The sequence below is a fragment of the Ptychodera flava genome, chromosome 22, assembly GCF_041260155.1.
Source record: "Ptychodera flava strain L36383 chromosome 22, AS_Pfla_20210202, whole genome shotgun sequence".
Taxonomy (NCBI): Eukaryota; Metazoa; Hemichordata; class Enteropneusta; family Ptychoderidae; genus Ptychodera; species Ptychodera flava.
In genome coordinates, this window is record NC_091949.1 from 14149817 (window position 1) to 14175725 (window position 25909).

A 25909-nucleotide genomic window follows, 5' to 3' on the forward strand; every position below is an offset into this window, starting at 1 on the left:
TCATATTGTAACTTTTCTTGTATAATGTAACTCTTTGCAATGGGGCCGGAGGCCTTGAAATGCAAAAAAAATATACATATGCTATACCCAGCTATGGTATATCACGAGATTTTGACCAGTTCACGACATATATGCACGAGCGATAGCGAGTGCATATATGGAGTGAAATGGTCAAAATCGAGTGGTATATTGTCGCTGGGTATGATTTATTGCTATTATATCATAACAATATATTGAAATTCTGGAGTGGAACGTCATAAAAGGACTTTTCCTTCAGCTGAGAGCTAGTGCGCATGCCAGCCGTGGTATATCGCCAATATACCACGGTTCTTTTCGCGTCTCGACCAATCAGATCGCTGTATTTGCACCATCAATATACTGGTATGATATAATATACAATATTTTCGTGCAACGAAAATTTCATTTGCTATGCAAAATTTCGCTGCATTTTGGCATGGCTTTGAACCATTTTCTCTGATGAACAACATTTGAGTGTGAGCGTTGGGGCTGTGAAGAGTTACAAAAGTAATCCCTTCCGTTCTACTTTCCAAGCAGAGGCAGAGGAACAATATGTTTTTTTTTACATAACATCGGTTAAACGTTGGATTCTCCAGATGTAAGAGAATAATCTATTTTAATAAAGATATTGTTAGTTATTTCCTTTGGATTTTTGAAAGCTCGTTAGCGCCGTTTTATTGAAATTTTAAAGTTTTAAAGAGCTTTCAAAGAATATTTGAGACTTACTGAGAACAATGGACGTAGCTTGTTCTAATGTTAATTATTTTGAAGTGTATCTTACGAGCTTTTTATGAACTGTCACTCAATGAACATGCATGATTGTTACAGGAAACATACATGTTGGTTATTTGAGCGAACTATCTATTTAAGTAACAAACTAATTATTGACCAACTAATTATAACTAACTAACGAATAATTATTTAAGTAAACAAAAGAATAGATAGATAAATAAATAAATAAATAAATAAATGTAGGAAAGAGTGTGACGTTCTACGGCAACGGAAGTTCAAAAATTATGGTGTCCCTTGACAATGTGTATTTGCAACGATATCAATGACTGAAACATCCGACTCGACAACAAATCAGTTTTGTTCAATTTTAGTAAATAACAACATAAATAAGAACAACAAGCCAGATTACCAAGCTCCCTGAGCAAATACTGAGCGTGTGACGTGGGCAAGTGGTAAGCGCGCGCGACTTACGCGTTCCCGTGATCGAAGCTGCCGTTAAGAACTTTAATGATTCCCGGAAAAAAGCCATGGCGATAGCGATGTGATCTTCACCACCTACTCTCAGCTGCTGGAGACGTACTTACGATAACATTCCGAAGTAAGTCATTCTTACCGATTTTATCTAATTTATGTATTAGGCTATAGCATTAGATAAAAAAAATAAAAACAACAACAACAACAACAACAACAACAGCAACCCCCCCCAAAAAAAACAACTTTTGACTAATTAAATAAGCGCTGCATGTAGAGATGGTGACAACATTGATGACGACAGCATCCACGATATGACTGCGATGACGATGACGAAAACGAAAATAATGGTCACAGTTATGGTGACAGCAATGACAATAGTGATGATGATGATAATGATGTGTGATGATATTGATGACAACGATGACGATGATGGGTTTGCAATGAAGAAGATGTAGAGTTGTGTACAGTTTTGTTTTGATAAGTGTTTACCTTCTCTCGTAATTCAGATGGGGCCATGTCTCGGTAAACTGAAGACCCGGGGTTCCGGGGATCGAATGCAAATTGAGGATGATAAACGCATTGATGAAGCATCGAATAAAACCGAGCCATCTGCAGTATCGGAAAGATCGTCACGCAGATTACTGAACGAGTTGCGAACAAACAGAAGGAAAAATAACGCATACAGAATCGAAGTTGTGAATTCATACGCCGTTGGGGTGAGTGATGAGCTACCTGAAGTTTCTGATATAGGTAGGAGATAAAGGAAAACTAACCAAAGTCCTCAAACAAAAATTACGCGTATATGGGATTTCTGTTTTTTCTGTATTTTTTCAAGTTTTTTCCTCCAGCCATTTCAAACACCGTGTTCACTTGTTGCTCTTCACAGAAGTTCGCAAAACTGAACGGTCTTGAGGATGACGACAGCCGTGCGCGATATCACATGCATGGCGAAATAGGACTGAAAACACGAACACAAAAGTGGTTCAGCCAACCCACCCACATGAACGGTATCCTCCGAGGGATGACAGTGATGAAATTAAGCTACGTAAAATACAACAGACCAACTCTAGTCGACTTTGGCAGGGTCAAAGTCGGTCGACTGAAACACCGAACTTTCCTCATCCAAAACCCGTCTGACTTCACCAGGGATTTAATGGTATCTTCCGAATTTCCGATGGACGATGGCTTCTCGATGCCCGTAACGTATTGGTTACTGGGCAACTTGGAAGAAAAAACTGCTTGCGTGACCTGGAAGCCGAAGGCAACGGGGAAATTTCGACGAAAAGTGGACATGAAATTTGATGGTGTGCATAGGCTGACGTTGGTACTCTCCGGAGAGGGGGTCACCGCTGTCGTGAAGGTGAGTGCGCCATCACCGACGGACAAAATGTGTAACTGCATTAAAGCAAGTAAAGCAAGCGCGGATGACTCGCATAAAATTATTCTATTAATATTTAGCTGATATCCGGACAGTTTACGAAGCTATACGTTGCGCTGCATCATTTTTCCTGTTTATGGTATTTAGTTAACCCGTATCTGGTTTTATTATGCGTTGGGCCGCATTAACGGGGCAAATGTATTTGTATCATCTTTTAGTTTTGCCATGTTTCCGGAGCAAAATTGAACTAAAATGCCTGATTGTTCGTTATTTTTCACAGCGGAAGAAAAACAGAAAGAAAAGATCTCGAGCAAGTGAGTGAGTCAATAACAACATGGGATATTCAGCTACATTTCAATGTCGAGATGTTTCGTCCTTTTCTTACGCGACTTGGAGTGTTGAAATTCGTACTGATGGCCGAGCATGGAGGTATCATACGAACTACCTCCATGGCATTGTCCGCGCTCGCACGGGTCCGTTACTTTCCACTAAATTGTTTTCAGGAAATATCCAGCCGCCCGGACAAGAGACCTTGCCAAGCGAAGATGGGCGGAGGAAGTCTTTAGTGAAAGGGAACGAGTAGCATTAATGGCAGGGGGCCGGAAGAGACTGTAGCTCTTTAGGTTTTTTCGCAACCCCCTCCCCTCCCTACACACACAGTATTGGCCAACATTTTCGGAGCCCTTCTGTTGCCAGGAATAAATTTTGAGGCCCAAAATATAATAATATAGAGCTGACCGGCACCAAATTGTCCCATAAGCCCTAGCTGCAATAATTGTAGCCTTGGTGGGATTGGCCGTGCGACTTGGGTTACTGTCGTGCGGCTTGTGCGATGCCACACGGCCCAGCACACCGAGGCTACAATTATTGCAGCTGGCTAATAAGCTCCTATTGGCGTGGCGTGTGTATATCTATCGGTATTTATCTATATACCCATCTGTCGATCCATCCATCCATCCCTCCATCCATCCATTCATCTATCCATCTATCTATCTATCTAATATGGCATATATAGATAAATGTAGATATGGATGTATGTATGTATGTATGTATGTATGTATGTATACCCCCCACACACATACACACACACAAAGTGGGAGCTAATAAAGTCTATACACATATGAAATTAGCCACTATGTACATGAAATTTTAAACATACATCTACTTGACAAGGATACGGCGATTGGAAACTCACGTTCAAGAAATTTGATTTTGGATTTTCACCCGAAAGTTTCATTTCACTACAAATGCTTGTCTATGGAGCACAGTATGAACAACTTTTCCCCGTACAAAACTAGCAATATCTGTGCATTTATATACGTTTGACAATTGTTATAAATGCACTTCAGTAGAATATGGTGATTGGATTAGGAGTTCATTTGTTTACTGAAAAGTTCGTTTTGGAATTTCACCAAAAAGTCTCATTTCACTGTACACGGTTGATTACCTGGGACAACTATGAACAGTTCGTTAATAACCATCCAAAATGGCTGCATTTGTATGTTTGACAATTGATGGCAATTTAATCCGACAGTGAAATTTCACGAAAATCATTGTTATACATTGGAGTCCAGGGGTAAACTGTGGAAAAATTTGCAATACCAAGGAGCAGAACTTTTTGATTAATTAATTTGCCCGATCGTGTTTTCTCAGCCCATTGTCTAACCTTGTTAGTGTCCCCATGATAGTCAACTGTTGATGCTATTTCTCATTGTCTGACAGTCAGCATTATGGTGTTCACAGTCACAAACTATTCAGGGTCGTCAGTCCTTGAAACGCAGATTTTTCACTAGATAACCCTAGATAGCTGGATTTTACCATTTCAGAATGATTCATCGATATGATTTGCATTGAGCAAAGAGCTGGAGGCTCCCCTCGTAGTACTGTGTAATTTTTAAGCCCCCTTGAAGACCTATTTTTTATGTCCCCCCTCACGATTTTCTCTTCCCCCTTGCCGTTGATTGTGATTGTTTCCTGTGGAAAGAAAGGGCATTCTATGCCAGTCTTACTCCGCAGACCCGATTTTGATCAGCATCGTTGCCTTTTGGCTTATTTGCCTGAACACTGACCGATTTAGCCATGGAGACTCAGATCCAGTCCGGGCACGATATACGTAGGGCACTTTTTTAAAAAAATCAAACATATAAATATCTCACCATCTGAATACTTCCTTTTCTTTAAGACAAGTCCGGAATCCCCCCCCCCCCCATTATCAGAGGATCGTGGGCCCTGGGAACAAGAAGGTACATCTACAATATGTTAGTACTTACAGGAGAATTTCCAGTCGTGTGAGGGCGCTGTCATCTCAATCCACTTCAGTGGAGGCACGCACACGACCAAATCTTTCAGGCTGAGCACTAAAAGCTGCAATCCATCAGGTTTTAGCTCACATCATAAATATAGGTGTGAGGGAAAGCATTTAACGAATTTGTCATATCGAAGTATAGAAAAATCTGTTAGCGGTTTCAAAATATTGTACCACACCACTGCCAAGATTTATGCACACTTGAGTAAATACATATTCATGTCAGTATTATGATGTCATCCTACCAGGACATCACAGGTCACTTCAAATTAAATAAAGGCGGTTTTTTTCAGAAACAGTAGATGGACTTTATTTTTGAAAATCTATCGAGAACTTATGTAAATATCAAAAATATTAAATGTTAAAAATAAACTTTACAAAGAGACACCTTGTCAAGGACAGCACTAGCTGTGGAAACGCATCCGTGGCGGGGTTGACCTTTAACCCGCATAGCAGCGCACGCTACTGCGCCAACAGATAGCTGCGTTTCCACAGCTAGGACAGCACATGCTTTCTAAGATTAGAGCAAAATAAAAACTAACATCAAGCTTGCAATTGTATCCATAATGTTTCTAAAAAATGAAAATTTGGAAGGTTGCTTAAAGCCAGATATTTCCAACAATTCCCATTGTTTGGCTCTTTTTGGTAAGTATGAACAAAACAGAGATCTTATGGTATGAAATATACATCGAACATGAGCGTAGATATTCATAGTTAATTTACATAATATAAAAAGTTACTCAGAACCATATGCTGACTTGATCTTGTCTATGTCTAGTACTATAATATATAATATTTTATGTTGACAAGCTCAAAAGTTATTGTAAAACTCGATAATATTTGACAAATATCAATATTCAGAGATTCTGGTGACAGATATCGAATCTCAGCTGTTAAAGGTAGTTCGTGCCTCAAAATGAAAGACTTAAACTTTTGCTCAAACTTTGTACAAACAAACTTTAAACCCACCTCTTCCAAAATCAAGAAGAAAAATCGGGGTCACAGTGCAAATTTTGGTACTAGAGAAACAAATACCCAATATTTACCAAAATCTGAAATTCAAAATGGCCGCCATCCCTGTGTTATCTTGGGGAAAAATAAATTTCCTGATTTTCACAAGACTAAGCCTGTGAAAACTATGTGCTCCATAAGCTTCAAAATGAGCTCTCACAAGTGGTAGGCAAAAAGAATATTCTACAAGTTTGAGAGTCTAAATATCTGTCCATGAGGTGCATCTAGTATTGTGAGGTGAGAAATTCCTGTAATTCTATCTCACACAAGGGAACAACAGCCTTCTACTACTACAGATTTATATTAAACATATGAAAGAAAAATAATTGTTTAGAAACGCAAGATTGTACACTACATACAATTCTTAGTTTATGGATCTCTGGGTTATTACATATTACTGGTTGTACCATTCGCTACATAAACTCATACTGTATTGTGCTACATTTTCACTATAAAATTGGGCACGTAGCAATTTATGATTCCGCTTTTCATCTGACTGAAACATGCTGAATTATGTGTGATATGAGCACTGCCCTCACACGATGCAAAACATACTGAATTTTCAGTCATCAGAACACTGCCCTCACACCATATGAAATATACTAAATTGTTGATATTTGTAATCTTGCATCTGGAGAAGACTTCAGTTAACTTTCACTCACTTGTGACAAACTCTAACGCCCTGTATTTAGGTAGTTCGCGCCTCGAAAGTGAAAGATTTAAACTTTTGCTTAAACTTTCCTTGAGAAATCTTCCAACCACTCTCTTTCAAAATCAAGAATAAAAATCGGGGGTAACCGTGCAAATTTTGGTACTAGAGAAAAAAATGACCAAAGATTTACCGATATTTGAAATTCGAAATGGCCGCCATCCCTATGTTAACTCTATGGAGAAAAAATAAAATTTTCGAATATCGAAAAACTAAGACGGTGAAAAGTTTTCTTAAACCAAGAGCTTCAAAATGAGCCCCAACAAGTGGTAGATCAGAAAAGAATTGAGAAAGTTTGAGAGTCCAAATATCTGTCCCCGAGGCACATTCTACCTTAATGTTGAGCTGTCATACACCAAGATTCACATGCCTGTGTAAAGCTATGGGAAAAAGCGCCCTCACACCGTGCACTTTTTGGATGCCCTGTATTAATGTTGAGTTGTCATTGTGCACCATGGATGCAAAAACTTATCAATACTATAGTTATTTAGACACCTGCATAATGATAATTGAAGTTTCTGCAGTGTTTCTGTAAGAAATACACATTGTTTTGATTGAAAATGACAACATCAAAGTTTGGAAGACTTTATCCCTTTGGTATCCAATACGAAATATGAACTCTTTTCAAGAGATTTTTCCCAGTGTTACTTGGGCATGCAGCAACCGTTATTCCGTTCTATTGGACAAAACATAGAATGATTGATAGATTCCTTGAGGAAAGTTAGAGCAAAAGTTTGAGTCTTTCACTTTCGAGGTGCATACTACCTTAAAAAGAAATACTGAAACTTTTCTCACTTTTTTCCAAGTATTTCAAACAAAATACACTATTCTAGATCAATCTGTGGTACTGGATCAATCAAATGCGTTTAAACTGAAGAACAACAAAGTTGTATGATAGTATTGGTGGCAAGATGTACATGTACGGTTTATTGTAAATATATACTGATCTCATTTCTGTATCTACATTATGTACTGTTATGGAGTTGTTCTCAAATTGCAGTATACACTTAAATAGCCCCATTTCTCTCTTTTTTACATCTGATTTACCCAGGAAAGAGTTTAGCGTTTACTTTGTACAAATGAAAGAAAAATTGTAAAAAACAATAAATTGTGATGACAATACATGTTTTTTAACATCTTCTCCCCAAGTCCCTAATAAACAGGTCTATAATCACCATCAGTGACAATTGCTTTGGGCCAATCCATGGTGGTGCAGGGGTTAGAAACTAGTCGTATTCTGTGACACAAGTTGAGGATTAATATCATCTTGGTCAGCTGCTGACGAATCTTCTGTGGACTGCCTCTCTTTGCTGTCATCTTCCGCGTCGACTATGAGCAGAAAAATGAAACGAAAACAAGTCAATTCAGCAAAACCTTTCTAATCTGAAACTTTTGATAATCCGAATATAAGTTCAGCTGAGTATATATTTCAACAAATTTCCCTGTTCGGTTGGACACTTGAACACCTCTGGGAACTGAACTGCTTGGTCACATTTATATTCAATTTAGTCCTGTTCACCCCTTTCCTACTGTACAAAGGTCCAACTTTGCATACAAAACAATAGGACTATACCAAAATGTGTTGGTGGAAAGATTACTCGCATACCTTTGACAGCGTCTCCGTAGACGTTGTACGTCGGATTCTGGAAAGCACCGCTCCTTCCGTCCGATATGGTGATGTTCGACGTGATGGAGGCATTGTCGAAAAATTCATGTTTGGTGAGAATGAGTCGGATCTTTGGAATAAACATCAGAATGAAGATGAGAGTTGTGTTGAGGAGTATTCCAAAACAGATGGCCGGTCTCTCGTAACCTTCCGGCCCCTTGACAGCCACAATAGCCCAGGTAATAATGGTTAAAATTGAACCTGTCAGGGAAAATGTAAACAAAATCAATGAGGTAATGGAATTGATCAACAATTTTTAACAGCAATTTTGAATTCAGTTACATCAAAAACACCTGAGGACACAAATATGACTTGATTAAATCAATAATTTTGTTAGCATACCGATTATCTCTGGTTTTCAATTTTCTAATAAGGCCAGAGAAAAAAAAATCTTGTTCATCGGATTTTTTGGATCAAGGTCCAGGAGCGGCGAGCGAAAATTTTTTTTTTAATTTTTTTTTAGGCCGAAGGTAAACACGGTTCTCTGGCATTTTTACACAGATGCAGAAAAGGCAAGATAATTGTTTCTCTTTTACCAGAAATATCTCAGACAAGAAACACTGATACTGGTAACTGAATTCAAGACTATATTTCCCAACAATGACATAGGCCATTACATTCACAGTTAGTGTTTGCACAACATATTCTGAATATTTCAACATTCTCTCAGAATAAAACTGAAATGTACAGCAAATCACTGAAATCCAACAATTCAGTATTGTCCTTTAATATTGTCCTGGTGGGACCTAGCATCTGAGTTTTTCATTTTACTTTGGCCCCATGTTTTGACCTCTTTACCACTGTCTACACTGTCTCTACACGGTTTACACAATGGTCTAACAACACTGTACTGTGATCGGAGTGAAGTTATATAGTCATCATTCAGATCGTACTTTAACATCGACGCAACCATGTGTTTTGTCATTGCCATAATTTTTTATACTTTCGATGCAATTTTCATTCAATCGGATGCACTGTCCATCTGCTGTCACGATCTTGTTGAACAAATCGCCGAACGTAATATCAGGACAAACACTGAATAGCGTCTTTAGAACTATTAAACTGTTGGACATCACGTCGAATGTTGGCGATCAAATTAATACTCTTGATGTGACATGTACTAACCTAACCAAATCGACCCACTTTGCGTCGTGATTCGCCAAATTCAGACGTCACAACAACGTGTTGGCGGTCAACTAAAAAGTCTGTACAAACACGTAGGAAGTCTCATTAAAAATCCCGTGCCCGCGAAAACCCGACAAAGTGTAGGGCGCCACCAGCGGCAGTACTAAACATATTTGTAATGCGGAAGTAAGAATTTGCCGCGATCAAAAAAAAAAAAAAAAAATTCCAATATGCCAAAGTAGAAGCGGCGATTCCGATGAACAATTTATTTTTTCTTCCTGGCCTAACCAACAAATATCCATACCAAATATTGCAAAGGAAAATGATAACATCTAGGATTTCTTCATATTTCTGTTCTCAGAACACAAACCTTTGATGAAGTCTCATGTATGAGATAATCTTTGATGCAAACTTTTTCCCATTACCATCTATACATGCAAGGTGTATGTGGTTCCCTTATGAGAAATTTGATGCTTTATATGCTACAAGGCTGATGCATATGGTGCATACCTACCAACGCATGTTATCAAAATGTACAGGCTTTCATGAAAAACGTCCGAGGAGTTCCTGGCCAGGAATGCTATCACAGTTGTCACGACGATCAAGAGATAGACATAGAGCAACGACGTGATGAACGCTTCAATGCCCTGTCTACAAACAAATGCACCATCTTGGAAGACGACACCGGGTGGATCCACCAGCAACCACTCAACCACAAGAAGCAACTCACTCAGCATCACGCCACTGTAGAAGATTGTCTGGCTCAATGCACTTATGAATTTGGGCTTGGGTCCTGAAATGCGCCGCTCGTGCTTGCCGATGCGGTAGACGCGCACGGCTTTCACAAAGAGGGCCGCAAAGCACATTGCGGAGAAGAAACTGAGTCCAAATCGACGGATTCCGCAGGACACCGTGCTGTCTTCCGCCACAAACGCAATGTTCAGGAGGTACAGAAGGATGATTCCAAGGAGAAGAAGAATGTTAAGACTCCAGGAAGACTCTCGGATGATTGGGTGGCGAAGTTTAAAAAGTAAAAAAGCAAAGCCATGAATGAACTGATAACACCAACAGCAGTCAAACACAGCACAATAATTTCCCAAATACTTCCGCCATCCAGTCTGAAAACGCGATGTGTCTGTGCTGCTGGTGGTAATGGCGGTCTTTTGGAATCTGTCACCTTATCTGTCATCGGGCTGGGCTTTTGATTTGTGGTGAATACAGGCATTTGAGTAACTGGGGGGTTCACTGGGTTCTTGGAGGCAACTGAAGCGCCTACAGTTGATGCTGGAAACATCTGCTGGACACATAGGGCACATTCCACTGTACGGCAGTCCACATCTGGGACACTGGGTACGTCAGGCAGGGATGGCTTTGATGGTACTGAGAGAGAATGGTTGTTCCAAGAACCAATCTGAGACAAACAGTAGATCTATCATTAGCACATTATAACAACACTCACTTTGATGTCAATTGAGCTAGATCTTAACACACTGAAAGATATCAAATCTTACTGGTCTACAACTTGACAAAACCTTATGCTGGTTAAACTCATGAACTCTAAAGGTTACAAAATGAGAGTATTTCTGACCTATTGACCAAAACCCTGACCCAAGACATTTAAGAACAATTAAGTTGCTATATTGCAGTTTTATTACAATGGTTCTATTCCAAAAGATGTTGTACAGATTCAGTACACCCAAGAGATCATGTGATCATGCTGGCACAAACAAACCCATGTGTACAAACACATATGGAAATACAAGTATTTCTGTGCGCGTTTGTGCACCTGGAGTTGTTTGTAGCATGGCCCGTTCAAATTCCGGGTTTAACCTATTGTGCTAAGAAAAGACATTTTTAACTATTGTACTATTTTATCATTGTCTGTTGAATTCAGATCAGCTTGTTTTATCATGACGGTTAAATAAGCTCTTGTAATTTGATGTCAGACTAATTTGTATATGCAAATGATCAGACAAAAGAATTCTCCTAGATAAAGTACATCATAAATTAGCTGAAGCACATCAAGAGTTAGCTTGTACTGCTTTCCACAACATCCTTTTGGTCCAGTCCTGTGACTTTCAGTGGTTTCATAGTCAAGTGCAGTGGTATCAATGGGAGTTGGGGTACGTCACTCAAGAGGATACACAAGTCCACAGAACGAACCCTAGTCATAATGCTGCGGTATTGAAATAATTGTCACCGCACATCTAGCCTCACAATTGAATACCTTGATGCAATGTGAACTATGCAACACAATGGGATGTGTGATCACAATATGTGTATATGGAAAACATGCACTAGTCTAACCTTGGTAGGCTGTCCCCCTTGACTTGTTTTCCAGATTTCATACTTGGCCGGTCCGTGTCCGTCTGTGAACTTGAACGGTCCATCTGAACTTGAGAATGTTGCTTCTGTAATGCTCGCCAAGAACTCTTCTGGTGTGGCAGCGATGAAATCTGAGCACATACCCTCAGCCTGTGCACCACACTTTGTCGTCAACAGATCATGCATGCCCTTGGCAATGGCATTTACTGCGGTCGTGACATAACCCACTAGCGGATATCCCGGTGTGGGCATTGTCAGCTTTGGGTCACAGTCCTTGCTGTATTCGCTGTCTCCGGGCAAATTACACTGGAAGCTGTCCCGCCAATACTGAGCAAACCATGGATTCCGTTCATTGTCTCTTGGGTCCAACTGACTGAGGTACTGCTGCAGGTTTGTATTTGACCCCAGAGCAACTGACAGTCCGTCCCTAGGGGGCGCTGCACCTTGCCAAAACGACGGCTGAGTGACATCGTCAGTGAAGAGCCACAAATGTCCTTTACCATCTGACGCAGATTTTTGGACAATATTTCTAGTATCTGTTGGATTTGTAAACAGTACCACAGCACCAGTATCACCAAAATTGGACAGTTTTTCAACGGCCATGTTGTAATCTGCAGGAGTACCGATTTCCACTATTGTTGTCACGCAGACGTGGCTTGTTTCGGCTTTCTTCATGAATGTTTCCATTGCTGTAATATTAAAAAGGAGAGTAAATTTAGTAGACTTGTAAATATAGAATACATTCAACATACATTAAATATATTCAAGTGTTTTGTTGCTGTATGATGTCTGCAGATTTTCAAGAACTACTGGTTGCATTAGTTTATACTGGTGTATTGTAGTTTGATATCGTACATCAACTTATTTTATTAATATATGACTTAATATGTTACAACCCCATATAGCACATTACTGCACACCTGTGTTCATTGTTTTCTAAGACTTTCAGTTTTCCTGGCAGCTCTGACAAATCTAGGCCATTGCATCATGCATTGGGTTTATATAGGATGCTGTTTGTAAATTCCCATAATTTACCGAAATACTGTTAAAGATGTATGTGCCTCGAAAGTGAAAGGCTTAAACTTTTGCTCAAATTTTCCTCAATGAAACTTTTAACTATACTTTTCCGAAATAAAAAATAAAAGTCAGGGGTCACCGTGCAAAGTTTGGTACTAGAGAAACAAATTACCTTATGTTTTATACCAATATTTGAAAGTCAAAATGGCCACCATCCCTGTATTAACTCTATTGGCAAAAATTAAAATTTTTGATTTTTCAAAAATCTATGATGGTAAAAAGTTTTCTTACTCCATGAGCTTTAAAATGAATGGTAGAAAAGAAAAGAATTGTAAAATTCTGAGATTCCTAAAATCTGTCCCCGAGGTGCATACTTCCTTAAATATGAAATTCACCGAGTTGGAATCCTTACCAGCTTTCTTAAACAGATCATCTGACCTGACCACCGAGACATACGGCCATCCAAAGTAAGTTATCACATCAACCAACATGTCTGATAGATTCTCGTCACTAGGGACAGTGCGGAGGAAGAAAGGATGCGCTGCTTGGTTGCTAAGCAATGATGTTGTTGCACCATAGCTGACCTGGGAAGAAAACACATCACAAATACATGAAAATGTTCCAAAAAGTATCAATGTTTGGAACTTTATTCTCACACATCAGCCAACAGCGAAACTGAAAGATCCATCGCTTGAGGGCGCTCTCTATGCTCCCCTCTGTCAATGACTAATTATTATCAAGTAATGTATTGATAGTTTTGTATGCTTTTTTTTGAAAAAGATAAATTTATTTCCACAAAGTCGCAAATAAAACAAACCTACATTCTAAGCTATCCTGCGCGCTGAGAGAACAGCACCCTCAGTAGTCAAGCATGAAGTTTTGGCTTATCATGGTGGTATATTTTTAGAGGCTATATTTGTTTTATAAACACTGACAACAGAGAAAAAAGAAAAGGTATCAGCAGAGAAAACAGCTGGTCAATATGGCTGCAAGTAAATGAAATATTAACCATAAAAGAACGTTCATTGGATTTGGAAAGTCAAAGCATGAATTCAGAAGTAACCTTATGTAATAGGTTGATTTCACGAATCCTAACCAATTTAATCTAAATCACCTTTATCACAAACACATGAAATGTCTCCTTCTACAATGAGGTTTTAGATTATGATGTACACAGAGTATTTACAGTGGCATTCCGCTTCATGATTGTAGTCTACAATGTAACATCATACAGTTGATGTAATCCACTATATGTAGCCACAGTAAAGTGATACATGCTTCCTATCTGTAAAAGCCTTAGGATGTGATAAAGCTGAACGACTATCAAGAAGAGTTTGTCTCTAGATTACAAAAATTGTGTTTGAAATGATGGAATGAAGTGTGAATGATTTGTGTAGGCTTCTAATTTATTCAATATTGACTGGATGGAAAAAAAGAGAGAAACAAGAGTTGATATTTGATCAATGCTATAACCTTAATTTGCTAATATCATGAAAAAAAATTAATTAGCATAACTTAAATTTGCATAATTTATTATAGTCACACCCAAATAAGAACCAAATCCCCAGCCCCAAAATTTTAAAGCACAGGACGATATTTCCCCCTTGAGAAAACATTGTTAAAGTCTCTAAAAACTGAACGAAGTATTTTGTTTGGTTTTGTATACTTACAAGACTGTACTTGTATGAATCTGCTGTCTGCACAAGACTGCTGGTGACTTCATTAGTGTCAGCACCTACTACACCAGCAATCACTGGCACTGACGATGATGGACGATCGTTGCTCATGAAATATGCACCGCTCAGCAACGGCGACAACTCCCTGACGGCTTGGGAGGCGCTGGAGCATGTGTCAAGGACGGTGGCACCAAGAGTGATCCCCGGCAGGATTGAGGAATTGCTGTTGATGACATCTATGGCATGCAACATTGCTTCAACATACGTGATCCCTTCTTCCCGTATGCTGCCGCACTCGATTCGGTGGTCACCTTGTTCGTGAACAGCAAAGAGCCCTGCGATCTGCAGCTTTCCTGGAAGCTCGGTATGTTTTGGTTTGGCATCAGTCACATGGAGACATTCAAGACACCGGCCCTCACATTTAAATGTTGGAAGAGGCACCACCTGGCCACTGGAATTATAAGTTTTGATTTGTTGGGAGTTCAAGTGCAGTTTTCCAGACGTCCATTCACCAATCTATTAAAGAAACAGATTTCAAATCAAACGTCCACACTAGAGTTAAAATATACTGCTTGGATATTGGAAATATAATTGAAAGCTTTGGTACAAAAGGAAACAAACTTTCCCTAAGAAAAACCATACTGTAAATGTGTTTTTAATATCTCTGAACTTTCAGTATACTGACAATCTTTATAATGCAATTTGAATATCCGATATAATTTATTGCATGTGCCTGTTTTACCTACATGAGTACTGTTGAGTGTCTCTTTCGATTGTGGCTGTCAGATCTCAAAAATAGGATAAATATCACGTGTAAAATATGACAAATTCTAACTATAGTTTGATTTCATCAAAAATAGAGCATAAGTTTTGATGAGAATCAGTATGGTAAGAATGACTGCTTGGAAGTTACTGAATCAAAACAGCTATCTACCTTGACATGTTGCAGGGTGTTATTGATCACTTGAAGATTCAAAATGTCATATTCAGCAGGACCATTCCTGTAATTGTCAAAGCTGAAATCCACATCCCCATGACCTTTGAATTTTGCTTCGAGGATCTTCGCATTGAGCACTTCCGGATTTAGGACCACTTCGTGACACAGGTGATTTGTCTTGTTCGGACACAGTTCAAGCATAGCCTCGTGCATGCCTTTGGCAAACGCCCAGACTGCATTGGTTACATAGCCGACACCGGCTTCTTCGACGAATCCTTCAGAAAGTTCCAGATTCCATGGACAGGGAACGTCAAATGGCTTGTCAATTCCCCATACGTTGAGATTGCACTGGAAGTGGTGCATGTACCACTGAGACCACCAAGGGTTGCGTGCGTTGTTGTAGGCTGGCAGCGATGTGAAATACTCCTTGAATTTATCAGAGGTGCGCCTCTTGAACTGCAGGGTGATAGCACCCCTTGAGGTGGATGTCGCGTTCTCAGCGATGAAGACCCGGTCACCCCAAGTGTCTGTTCCGAACCACTGAATGTCTGTAAGTCCCTTTTTCTCGGCAGCTTGCAACAACTTTGCAGTCTGGATGTCGCTTGTGAAGAGTATGGCAACTCTCGACTGAACTTGAGTTTCCAAAGACTCAACCACGAAGTCAAACTCCGCGGTGGTCGCATCCACATTGAGGAGCAAGCTCATGGCTATGCAGATGTCACTCTCCCTCACTGCTGCCGTGAATTTATCACGCATGTCGGTGCCATACTCATTGTCCGTGAACACGACAGAGACGTACCTCCAGTCAAGTGATGCGATGACATCCACGATGGCGGCCGCCTGGTCGACATCTGATGGCACGGTCCTCATGAAGAACGGAAAGTCATCACTGCTGAGCTCAGAAGATGTTGCACCGTAGCTGATCTGGCTGACTTGCAAGGTCGTCAGAACCTCTGCAACCTCGATAGACACATCACTGGTGCTGCCACCGATCATTCCACTCACACGAATCCGGAAGGTGGATAGTTAGAGCGGTACTCCACACCCCCTGTGACGAAGTTTGTTGTCTCTCGTACGCCACGCTCTACCAGGCCACAGGTATCAAAGGCCACGGCACCTAGCTTCAGATCTGGAAGCGTAGTATTGTCAGCGTTCACCTGATCCAACGCAAAGTAAAATGCCTCCAACAGTTGGATGTTGTACATTACAAGGTCATCACTGCAGTCGATCAGGGTTTCGCCTGGCTTGCGCATTTCAAATAAACCTGAATATTTCAACGAAAAAGAATAAATGTTGAAATTAGTCCCATCTTCTAAGAGGGCGACATTTCACAATTTCATCCACACACTCACTGAATGCAACAAGAGCAATAAAACCTACCGGACATGAGAAAATATTGTCTGTATATACTGGTACAAGAGTTTCAGCCTGACAAATGTATTTGGCTACTTTCCATAGTACATGTTATCTATCTTGCATTTGTGGGACATAATCACTTGTGAAAACTAACAAATAAATGCAAATCGTATTTGCTTTGTTTGATGATTCCCCTTTCCCTCCCTCTGAATGAAACACCTCATTCCAAAATTGATTTCATAGTACATCTTGATTCCCATCGCATTTTTGACAAACAGAAAACGAAAGGCTAAACCCCTCCTCTCGAAATGATAAACAAGCGACCTAGCGGCCGATATAGCTCCGCTGTGTTTATGTAGAGAATAACTATTTTGACACATGTTGAAGAAGAAGGTGGAAATCTTTGATAGCTCAATGCAGTGGCCAGAAAAAGTAGCTAAAATAGCTGCAAAAATACACAATCGAAGATTTCATCATACTTTGAATATATCACATGGGATCATTCATGTCAACCAAAGCTATCTCATGAGTAATTTTTGGAGAATAAAATTTTCTGACCAAAAATGGCAACAATTGCCCCCAAAAATAAAATTTGCAGATTTCATCATAATTTCAAAAGTTCAAATTTAGTTCATCTATAGAAACCTGTATACCAAATTTCAAAGCTGTTATATTAGAGCAGTTATGTTATGCTATGTTATATCAATTTATTAAAGTGTCATGTGTGGTCTTAAACAGCTTGGTTGACTCATCCAGCCCCAAGGGCTTACAAGACACGAAAACACATCGTCGTACACCACGCCCTCTTCAGCGAGTCTCATCACCCAACGCCAAAAAGGCCGTGGTATCACTGGCCACGTTTAGCGTTCACGCATTGCTGCAAGGCTCTATGATAGTCGAGGAAAAACCTACGAGCCAATCAGATTGCCCGTTACAGAGCTGATCTTGGTGCTTACCACCACACAGCGTTCACTGTCGACAGAGCGCGCAATGTGTAAATGTTTAATGTTTTTGGACTCAACCGCTCTATTCACACCAAAAAGACGCCATTGATAATTATTTCACAAGGAAAGATGGGTTTCTTTGCACAAGGACCAGCGGTGGCAAGTCTGTATGCTACCAGGCATGGCAGGCCGTCCGGCCCATCGTGTTTCACGGGCGTTATATCGAAGGGTATCGCATAACTGGAGCAGCTGGCCCCATGCCTCGCTATGCACAATGTCCGACCCAGACGTAGAACAACACCGCTGTGTAAAACCCGTTGGTCAAAACTATTGATCATAAATTTGCTTTACCACAAGTTATGTATAAACGTTTATGTATCGATCTCTTCATTAAGGTTCACACTGAAAGCTTTCTTATCATGCTGTGGGTATACATGGAGCAAGAAACGTATGAATGGTATATTGGGCCCGTTCATTCGAGCTGGTGCTCCGCGATACAAATCACAAATGTACGCTACTAAGGCTCCCGATCGTCTCAACACTGCCGAAATCACAGATCTCGGGAAATTGCGTAGTTGTTCAAGTCCGATTATGTTTCATTAATTCATCACAAAAGTTACGCTTACAACGGAATCAAACAAGAGAGGTTTAGTTTGTTCCATGGGTTTGCAGTTCAGCGGGGTACGAACACGTATAAGCTTATGCGTACACTCGCTCAGTGTGACCTGGTGACAAATTTGGGACAGGGTATAGTGAATTTCGCCCAAAGCCGTTTCACAAATAACAAGCATTACGAAATCTTATTACCATACCCTTCGAAACTTTTTGTGTTTATCCTAAAACTGTTAACAGGACGGAAGTGGTATTTGGGGGGTCAAAGTTGCCAAATTGTTGACTCCATAGTGAGTGCGTAGTAATCGGACGTCGTATTTGGAATGTGATTATAGGGGCTAAATATTGATATTTTGAAACTTCAAACCCTCGATTTTCAATTTCGATGTGTTGAGAAAACTGTTTGTAAAAATTTTGTGATAAATTAGTTACGTTCAACCCATGGACGACGCAACTATATTTCGACGTGTATGGTGCTTACATCGGATATGGGCTGTCTCTGTGTGTTGCTTTAGATCGTACGGTGTGTTAACTTCGCGAAGTTTTATAGCGCCCGAAATAGCTTCTACCGAAAAAAACTAACTATTCAAAACGGGACAGCAGCGTCACCTGACTTAATATGCGGTATCATGACTTGTAAAACGCTATCAATACGGAGCAAAGTGAGTACAACGAACAGCATGTCTTTGAATGTCCGAACCGAGATCGTCCGAAAAATAGTCACACTGAGTGTACGGGGACGACCTTGCAGTGGGACCGGGTAGGGTTCGTTGATGGCCGTAGTCTGTGTACCTATCGAAGCCATAGTATTCACATGGTGTCGCCGTTGCTCTCGATCATGACAGAAAAACAGTCAAAATTTTGAAAGCTGTCGGATTTAATGCAACATATATCGGAAGAGGTGCAACAGAACCAGAGGATCTCAGGCCCTGAAAGCTCGATTGTGTACACACAGACAATGAGGAGCTTACGACCCGACATGACTTTGTAAAACGTATTCGTGATTGGCTAATTCTGATGATATGTTCTCATGAATAATTAATTAACCCCCATTCATACTTCCGCAGTTTCCCGGCGTAATCTGCCAGAGCTTGATTTTTGCGTAGGTCAGCGGAGCGGAAATTATCGCTCTGGCCTGCGAGAATGTGAAAACAGTATATTTTGAAAACACATTTTTTAACCAAAAATGGAAAAAATTGACCCAAAAATTCAAATTGCAGATTTCATCATAATTTCAATAAATATTATTTAGTTCATCTATAGAAACCTGCATACCAAATTTCAAAGCTATCAGATGAGTAGTTTTGGAAATACACATTTTTTGACCAAATATGGCAAAAATTGCCCCAAAAATACAAAATTACAGATTTCATCAGAAATTCCATATATATTACTTAGCTCATCTGTAGAAACCTGTATACCAAATTGCAAAGCTATCAGACCAGTACTTTATGAGAAACACATTTTTTGACCAAAAATGGCAAAAATTGCCCCAAAATTACAAAATTGCAGATTTCATCATAATTTCCACAAATATCATTAAGGTGATCTGTAGGAACCTGTATACCAAATTGCAAAGCTATCAGATGACTAGTTTTGGAAATACACATTTTTTGACCAAAAGTGGCAAAAATTGCCCCAAAAATAAAAAATTGCAGATTTCATCATAATTTCAATAAATATCATTTAGTTTATCTGTAGGAACCTGTATATCAAGTTTCAAAGCTATCAGATGAGTACTTTTGGAAATACACATTTTTTGACCAAAAATGGCAAAAATTGCCCCAAAAAAACAAAAATATAGATTTCATCAGAAATTCCATATATATTACTTAGTTCCTCTATAGAAACCTGTATACCAAATTTCAAAACTATCAGACCAGTACTTTTAGAGAAATACATTTTTTGACCAAAAATGGCAAAAATTGCCTTAAAAATGCAAATTTGCATATTTCTGCACAATTTGAACAAATCTGAAATAGATCATCCCTAGGGACATATGTACCAAATATCAAAGCTATCTGACTGGTAGTTTTGAAGAAGAAGATTTTTAAAGATTTTTTTACCAAAAATGACAAAAATTGCCTTAAAAATACAAATATGCAAATTTCACCACGATTTGAACAAATCTGACTGAAGTCACCCTAAGTAAACTGCATATAAAATTTCAAAGCAATCGGACAAGCGGTTCCAGAGAAGAAGATTTTTTTACCAAAAACACCAAAAAATGCCCCAAAAATACAAATATGCAAATTTCACCACGATTTGAACAAACTTAAGTGAGGTCACCCCAAGTGAGCTGCATATAAAATTTCAAAGCAATTGGACTTGCGGTTTCAGAGGAGAAGGCAATTGTTGACGGACGACGGACGACGACGGAAAATCAACCTATTTGATAAGCTCCGCGTCGCTGACAGCGGAGCTAAAAACCTAGCTGTTGCGTGTACATTTTTATGATTGAAAGACTCTGAATATTATAAACTGTCCAAACATTGAGATGTGATTGTTATTTGTAATATCAAAGAGCTCTCTAGCATTTTCACATTTTGAATTCTTTTCATCAATTCAGGAATTCTTGACATTTCCCAGATTTTTCTTGAAATACATCTTTTGGAGTCAAAGAGATCACTTTTGAGTGAAAAATTAAAGGTATACAGTCAACTGTAATTTAAATATGCCCATATATGGTCAAAGGGGCGTTCCTTGGTATTCAAAATACCCATGTGAGGGCGCTGTTTTTAAAAAGCGGCCACCCGTTTAAAGTATGTGATTGGTTAGATTTTCCCTTTCCATGGTAACTGTGGCAAAATTGGAACAGGTGACAGTATACCTTTAAGCATAAATGACGCAGTAGTCGATATACCTATACCCAATATGTCAATCAAACATTTACCTCCGATCCATATGTCTCCTCCTAGCATTTCGCCAACTTTTGCTTTCTTAAAAGCCTTGCAGTCATCGCATGGACCAATACAGTCAGATATTGGAGGCGATGCCATCACTTCACCATCTGATGTGTAAAAAGTGATGTTATTGGTCATCTCCAGTAGTTTGACTCTGTCATATGTGCCAACCTGAAATCGTCAAGGAATCCATGTATCAGATTATTACTGACAATAAACTGTACCCTGTCAATACTAGACTCTAACGTTCTGAAAAAATGTGTGCATTTAAGGTAGAACGCGCCTCTGGGACAAATAGTCGTACTCTCAAATTTCTACAATTCTTTTGTGATCTACGACTTGTGGGGGCTCATTTTAAAGCTCTTGGAGAAAGAAAAACTTTCAACAGCTTAATTTTTTGAAAATCCAATTTTTATTTTTCCCTTTATAGAGTTAACATAGGAATGGCGACCATTTTGAATTTCAAATATCGCAAAATGTTGGGTAATTTGTTGCACTAGTTCCAAACTTTACATGGCGACCCCCGATTTTTATTGTTTATTTGGTACGAGAATGGTTGAAAGTTTCATTCAGGAAAATTTAAACGAAAGTTTACGTCTTTCACTTTCAAGGCACACACTACCTTAAATAAGACTTGTCCGAAGTCTGTGGGCTTATCGACCTAAAAACTGAAGGAACAGAGTTCAGAAAAAATTTTTGAATGACAATTGTGTGATTGGATTAAATGTTTTAAGGTACTATGTGCCTAAAAAATGAAAGACTTAAACTTTTGATCAAACTTTCCTCAATGTATGAAACTGTCAACAATACATTTACCAAATCAAGAATAAAAATCAGCGATCATGTACTTTTCCAAAGTTTGGGACTAGCGAAACAAATTACCTAACATTTACCAATCTTTGCAATTCAAAATGGCCGCCATCTTCATGTTCACTATATACAAGAAATAAAATTTGGGATTTTCTAAATACTATAACAGTGAAAATATTTCTCATTCCAAGAGCTTCAAAATGAGCCCTTACATGTGGCAGATCAGGAAAGAAGTGTAAAAGTCTGAAAATATGAGTATCTGTCCCTGAGGCGAATTCTACCTCAGTAGCCGTATGATCATAAACAGTTCACATACTGTGGCATTTAATAATCTCTACTGTAACCAGACAAGTGCCAAGTGACTAGTAAGCCAGTCTAACACTTAACCTTCCATATTTCCATGCAAAGGAAATTGCATGTGGAGATTTTTTCTGATTCTATATTTTTACCTGGATATATTTGTACTCGTCTCCATCTTGTACAAAGTTGTAGAGATCAAACTCTCCGTTATCATCACCTTGGTAGTTGAAGTAAACAGTCTTGCCATCACCGGCTAAACTTTGAAACCTCAATCCTTTGAGCTTCTGGATGAATTCTTCACCAGGAAGATCAGATAAGCTGTCGCAGACTTTGTCCGACTGATAGCACAGTGTTTTGTGTAATTCATCGAGTGCATGGGCAAACGCACCGACGGCGTCCATGACACTGGCGACAGTGTTGATCGGGATGTCTTCAGCCTTCAGACGATCTGAGTCTGTGAACACAATTTATCACTAGTGATTGAATTTGCTAGCAGATAAGACTCTATCTGTGCAGATTTGACTTATAAAATACTATAACGGTTTCTAAGTCATGCATATCTAACAGAAATTTGAAGAATCTTTCTCATTTCTGTGCGTTTTGTTTGTGTTTTTGTTGTTGCTGTATATCAGTGTGGATCATTCATGTGTGAAATAAACTACAAAGTCAATGTTAATTTGTTTGTTAAAACGTAATTTCTATGCAATATATTAGTTGTCAAACATTGTATAATGGAAGCTGTCATGAAGGACACTGCTCATATCAAGATTTAGTTCAAATGATGATGCAATTTGCAAAATGTAAATTTTGGGGGCCAATTTTTTTTTCATGCAAACATTATTAAAATAAGTCGTCTAATAGCTTCAAAATTTGGTTTATCAGTTCCTAAGGATGATCTCACTGTCAGTTACTAAGGACGAATTATTCTAAATGACAACATTTTGTACACTTGTAAATTTTGTAACATTTTTGTAAATTTGTAGGATAATTTTTCATTTTGGGCAAAAACAACACTGAAACTGACTTCCCTATATCTTTTACAAGTAACTTTACCATGTCAAGCCTTTATCAGTTTATAGGCGCACATTCATTGTCTTTGACAGTATTTTTATTTTGTCATTGTCGTGACACTTTATTTTTTTTCAACATTGATGACAAACCTGAACAGTTGGCATCCTGTCCAAGGAGTACACACTGGAACTTCTGCATCCAGTATTCATCAAACCACGGATTTCGGGTGTTACTTTGAGGAGTCAAACTTGTCATGTGACTGACAAACTGCTCCGCTCTGCGCTGACGTTGACTCACTGTCACAGTACCTGATGGGTGAAAATAAGTACAGAAGAATATGACAGATGTTTGTCATATGGGATAACAAGGTTACATCTACCTGCTGCTTCTTAAATATGAAGAGACAAATCTTAAGATTTACTTCAGATATTTTTCCAAATTTTTTAAAGTCAAGAATAAAAATCGGGGGTAACAGTGCAAATTTTGGTACCAGAGAAACAGCTAACCCAAGGTTAACCGATATTTGAAATTCAAAATGGCTGCCATTCCTGCGTTATTGACTCTATGGAGAAAAATAAAAATTTTCGAATTTAAAAAAACTAAGCCAGTGAAAAGTTTTCTTACACCGAGAGCTTTAAAATGAGCCCCCACAAGTGGTAGATCAGAAGAGAATTGTAAAAGTTTGAGAGTCTGAATATCTGTCCCCGAGGTGCGTTCTTCCTTAAATTTCTTTGGTATGAAGTAAAATAGTATGCTTCCAGCACTGTATGCCTCATTTCTTATGTTTCTGAGCACACACTGCTAATACACCTGTCACTATGTACGAGAATCTGCACCTTTGCAGCAAATGAGCGACTTTGAATCATGACAACACAGTATATGACAATAGTTTTATGGACTTGACATCATTTTTATGGACTCTGATCTAATGTGGGCTTTGCAAAACTGGACATTTCTGCTATACAACATTTATCGATGGATGCTGCATGCAAGATTATAAAGAACAAAATATATTCTCCTTGAAATACATTTAATGGTTAGAGATCTAATTCTGATCATTATTTCAGTCCTGTGTGAAAGTACAGTAGCTGTTACCAGGTATACTTGGCAGCAATGAATGAAACAGCTAGAGGATACAGAGACAATTAAATATGAAAAATAACAAACAAAATACCCTAAGCATGCAAGCACGTAACTAACATCTGAATAAATACTTGTATTGAATACTCATTAGCCCTTTGAGCGCCAAAGTCTAATTTTGTCCCCTTTATAAAATAAACCCCAGTCAATTTTTCTAAGATTTTTGCCAAAAATTTTGAGAAAAATCTGTAGCAAATGAAATGTGATGTCTATTTGGTCCAAAATTAGCAAAAAATTACAGAAAAAATTCATAAAAATTGATAAAATTTTGCACTGAAATTTTGGCGGAGAAAATTACAGCGCTAAAAGGCTTAATGTATAACATTACATTCATTCACTTAACATTAATAATGATTTTGAACTTACCCCTTGCAACGTCTAATACATCGTCTGGGAGCATTTCCTGTCCCTGCGTGTCTGACCTAATCAGATAATATTTGCCCTCTAGGCTGTTGCGTTTGATCCCCCGAAGCACTGCTACTGCCAGATCTACTGGACCGATGATCACAATCCCCTTGGCTAGAGGGCGCTTCGCCAGCTTTGCGAGGACCTCATCAATCTGATCGTCAGAGCTTGGGTCCCTCACTTTCATGTACTGGGTCAAACAGATGCCAGCCTAAAAATGGAGAGATAAAGATGTAAGATTTGTGAATGAAGATGTAAGATTTGAGAATAAGATCAATGGTAATGCAGATGAAATTAAAAAGTATATGAAATACAAGCAGTGATGCATTGACCATATATCAAAATAATATATGCGTCTTCAGCTCCAAGCTTCATAAATATTGTAAATACCTGTATTATTTTCAATCAAAAAAAAAATATGAATGGAAAAGCATTACTTAACCCTTTCATCCCAGTGGTTCAGTCCAATCCTATTGTTTTTGACGGCAAAGTTGAACCTCTACACTAGGAAGTATGGTGAAAGGGTTAGGGGCACCCCTTGCAGGAAGGGACAGCAACTTGTGAGCGCCCCAAAACAAAGGTCTAGGTTATATGAAGGAGAGAGACTCAAAAAAGCAACTTAGTTACCTGTGGTGCTTGCTGTCTGAGGACACTGGTACAATCCCATCCATAGGTAGACTCAATGTGAATAGCTTGTATGTAGCTCCATCCTAGTTTGGCCATCACTTGGATTAGAGCGGCCATCTGTATGGTATCCGGAGGGACCGTTCTCAAGAAGTTTGGGTAGTTCCAGGCATTGCTCAGGGCAGCAACTCCAGCTTTGTAACTGATCTCCGGTATCATGTATACCTGAAGAACCTCAACTACGGCCTTGCAGACGTCGTCATCAGCACCTCCGACCACACCAAAGATGTATTCCCGCTGTCCTGTCTCCGTGCTGATCCGTTCACCGGACCCGCTGCTGCCGAACTCTCCCGTGCTGACGAATTTCAGCGTGAGCGGTGAAGCCAAATCACCACTCAGGCACGAGTCGATGCTCTCCATGCCAAGTTGGA

General features: G+C 39.2%; 3 protein-coding genes across 3 annotated transcripts; all 3 read right to left on the reverse strand.

The window, feature by feature from the left end:
- Positions 1 to 5184: 5184 nt before the first annotated feature.
- LOC139122744 (uncharacterized) lies at positions 5185 to 16369 on the reverse strand. Its single transcript, XM_070688425.1, has 7 exons — positions 15371 to 16369; positions 14431 to 14952; positions 13173 to 13344; positions 11726 to 12432; positions 9933 to 10829; positions 8234 to 8494; positions 5185 to 7956 (listed from the first exon to the last, which is right to left on the reverse strand). The coding sequence occupies exons 1-5, from the start codon at positions 16367 to 16369 to the stop codon at positions 10359 to 10361; spliced, it is 2871 nt and encodes a 956-aa protein (XP_070544526.1). The 3' UTR covers positions 5185 to 7956; positions 8234 to 8494; positions 9933 to 10358.
- On the reverse strand, positions 7847 to 10284 carry LOC139123354 (metabotropic glutamate receptor 1-like). Its single transcript, XM_070689504.1, has 3 exons — positions 9933 to 10284; positions 8234 to 8494; positions 7847 to 7956 (listed from the first exon to the last, which is right to left on the reverse strand). The coding sequence occupies exons 1-3, from the start codon at positions 10282 to 10284 to the stop codon at positions 7847 to 7849; spliced, it is 723 nt and encodes a 240-aa protein (XP_070545605.1).
- A 5-nt stretch (positions 16370 to 16374) lies between the features above and the next one.
- On the reverse strand, positions 16375 to 25898 carry LOC139122746 (metabotropic glutamate receptor-like). The gene is made up of 6 exons (XM_070688429.1): positions 25482 to 25898; positions 24816 to 25065; positions 23459 to 23617; positions 22448 to 22752; positions 21179 to 21359; positions 16375 to 16637 (listed from the first exon to the last, which is right to left on the reverse strand). Exons 1-6 carry the CDS (start codon positions 25896 to 25898, stop codon positions 16375 to 16377), a joined length of 1575 nt encoding a protein of 524 aa, XP_070544530.1.
- Positions 25899 to 25909: the final 11 nt, after the last annotated feature.

Excerpts from the sequence above, each read along its gene's own strand:
- LOC139123354 (XM_070689504.1), bottom strand. The coding sequence starts at position 10,284 with ATGTGCTTTGCGGCCCTCTTTGTGAAAGCCGTGCGCGTCTACCGCATC. Across the intron at positions 8,495-9,932 it reads CATTTTGATAACATGCGTTG|GTTCAATTTTAACCATTATT; the intron begins GTAGGTATGCAC and ends TTTCCCTGACAG. Across the intron at positions 7,957-8,233 it reads CTACGGAGACGCTGTCAAAG|TCGACGCGGAAGATGACAGC; the intron begins GTATGCGAGTAA and ends TTCTGCTCATAG.
- LOC139122744 (XM_070688425.1), bottom strand. The coding sequence starts at position 16,369 with ATGATCGGTGGCAGCACCAGTGATGTGTCTATCGAGGTTGCAGAGGTT. Across the intron at positions 14,953-15,370 it reads ACACCCTGCAACATGTCAAG|ATTGGTGAATGGACGTCTGG; the intron begins GTAGATAGCTGT and ends TTTCTTTAATAG. Across the intron at positions 13,345-14,430 it reads ATTCATACAAGTACAGTCTT|GTCAGCTATGGTGCAACAAC; the intron begins GTAAGTATACAA and ends TTTTCTTCCCAG.
- LOC139122746 (XM_070688429.1), bottom strand. The coding sequence starts at position 25,898 with ATGGAGAGCATCGACTCGTGCCTGAGTGGTGATTTGGCTTCACCGCTC. Across the intron at positions 23,618-24,815 it reads TGTATTAGACGTTGCAAGGG|GTACTGTGACAGTGAGTCAA; the intron begins GTAAGTTCAAAA and ends TTCACCCATCAG. Across the intron at positions 16,638-21,178 it reads AGGAGACATATGGATCGGAG|GTTTATTTGAAATGCGCAAG; the intron begins GTAAATGTTTGA and ends TGAAATATTCAG.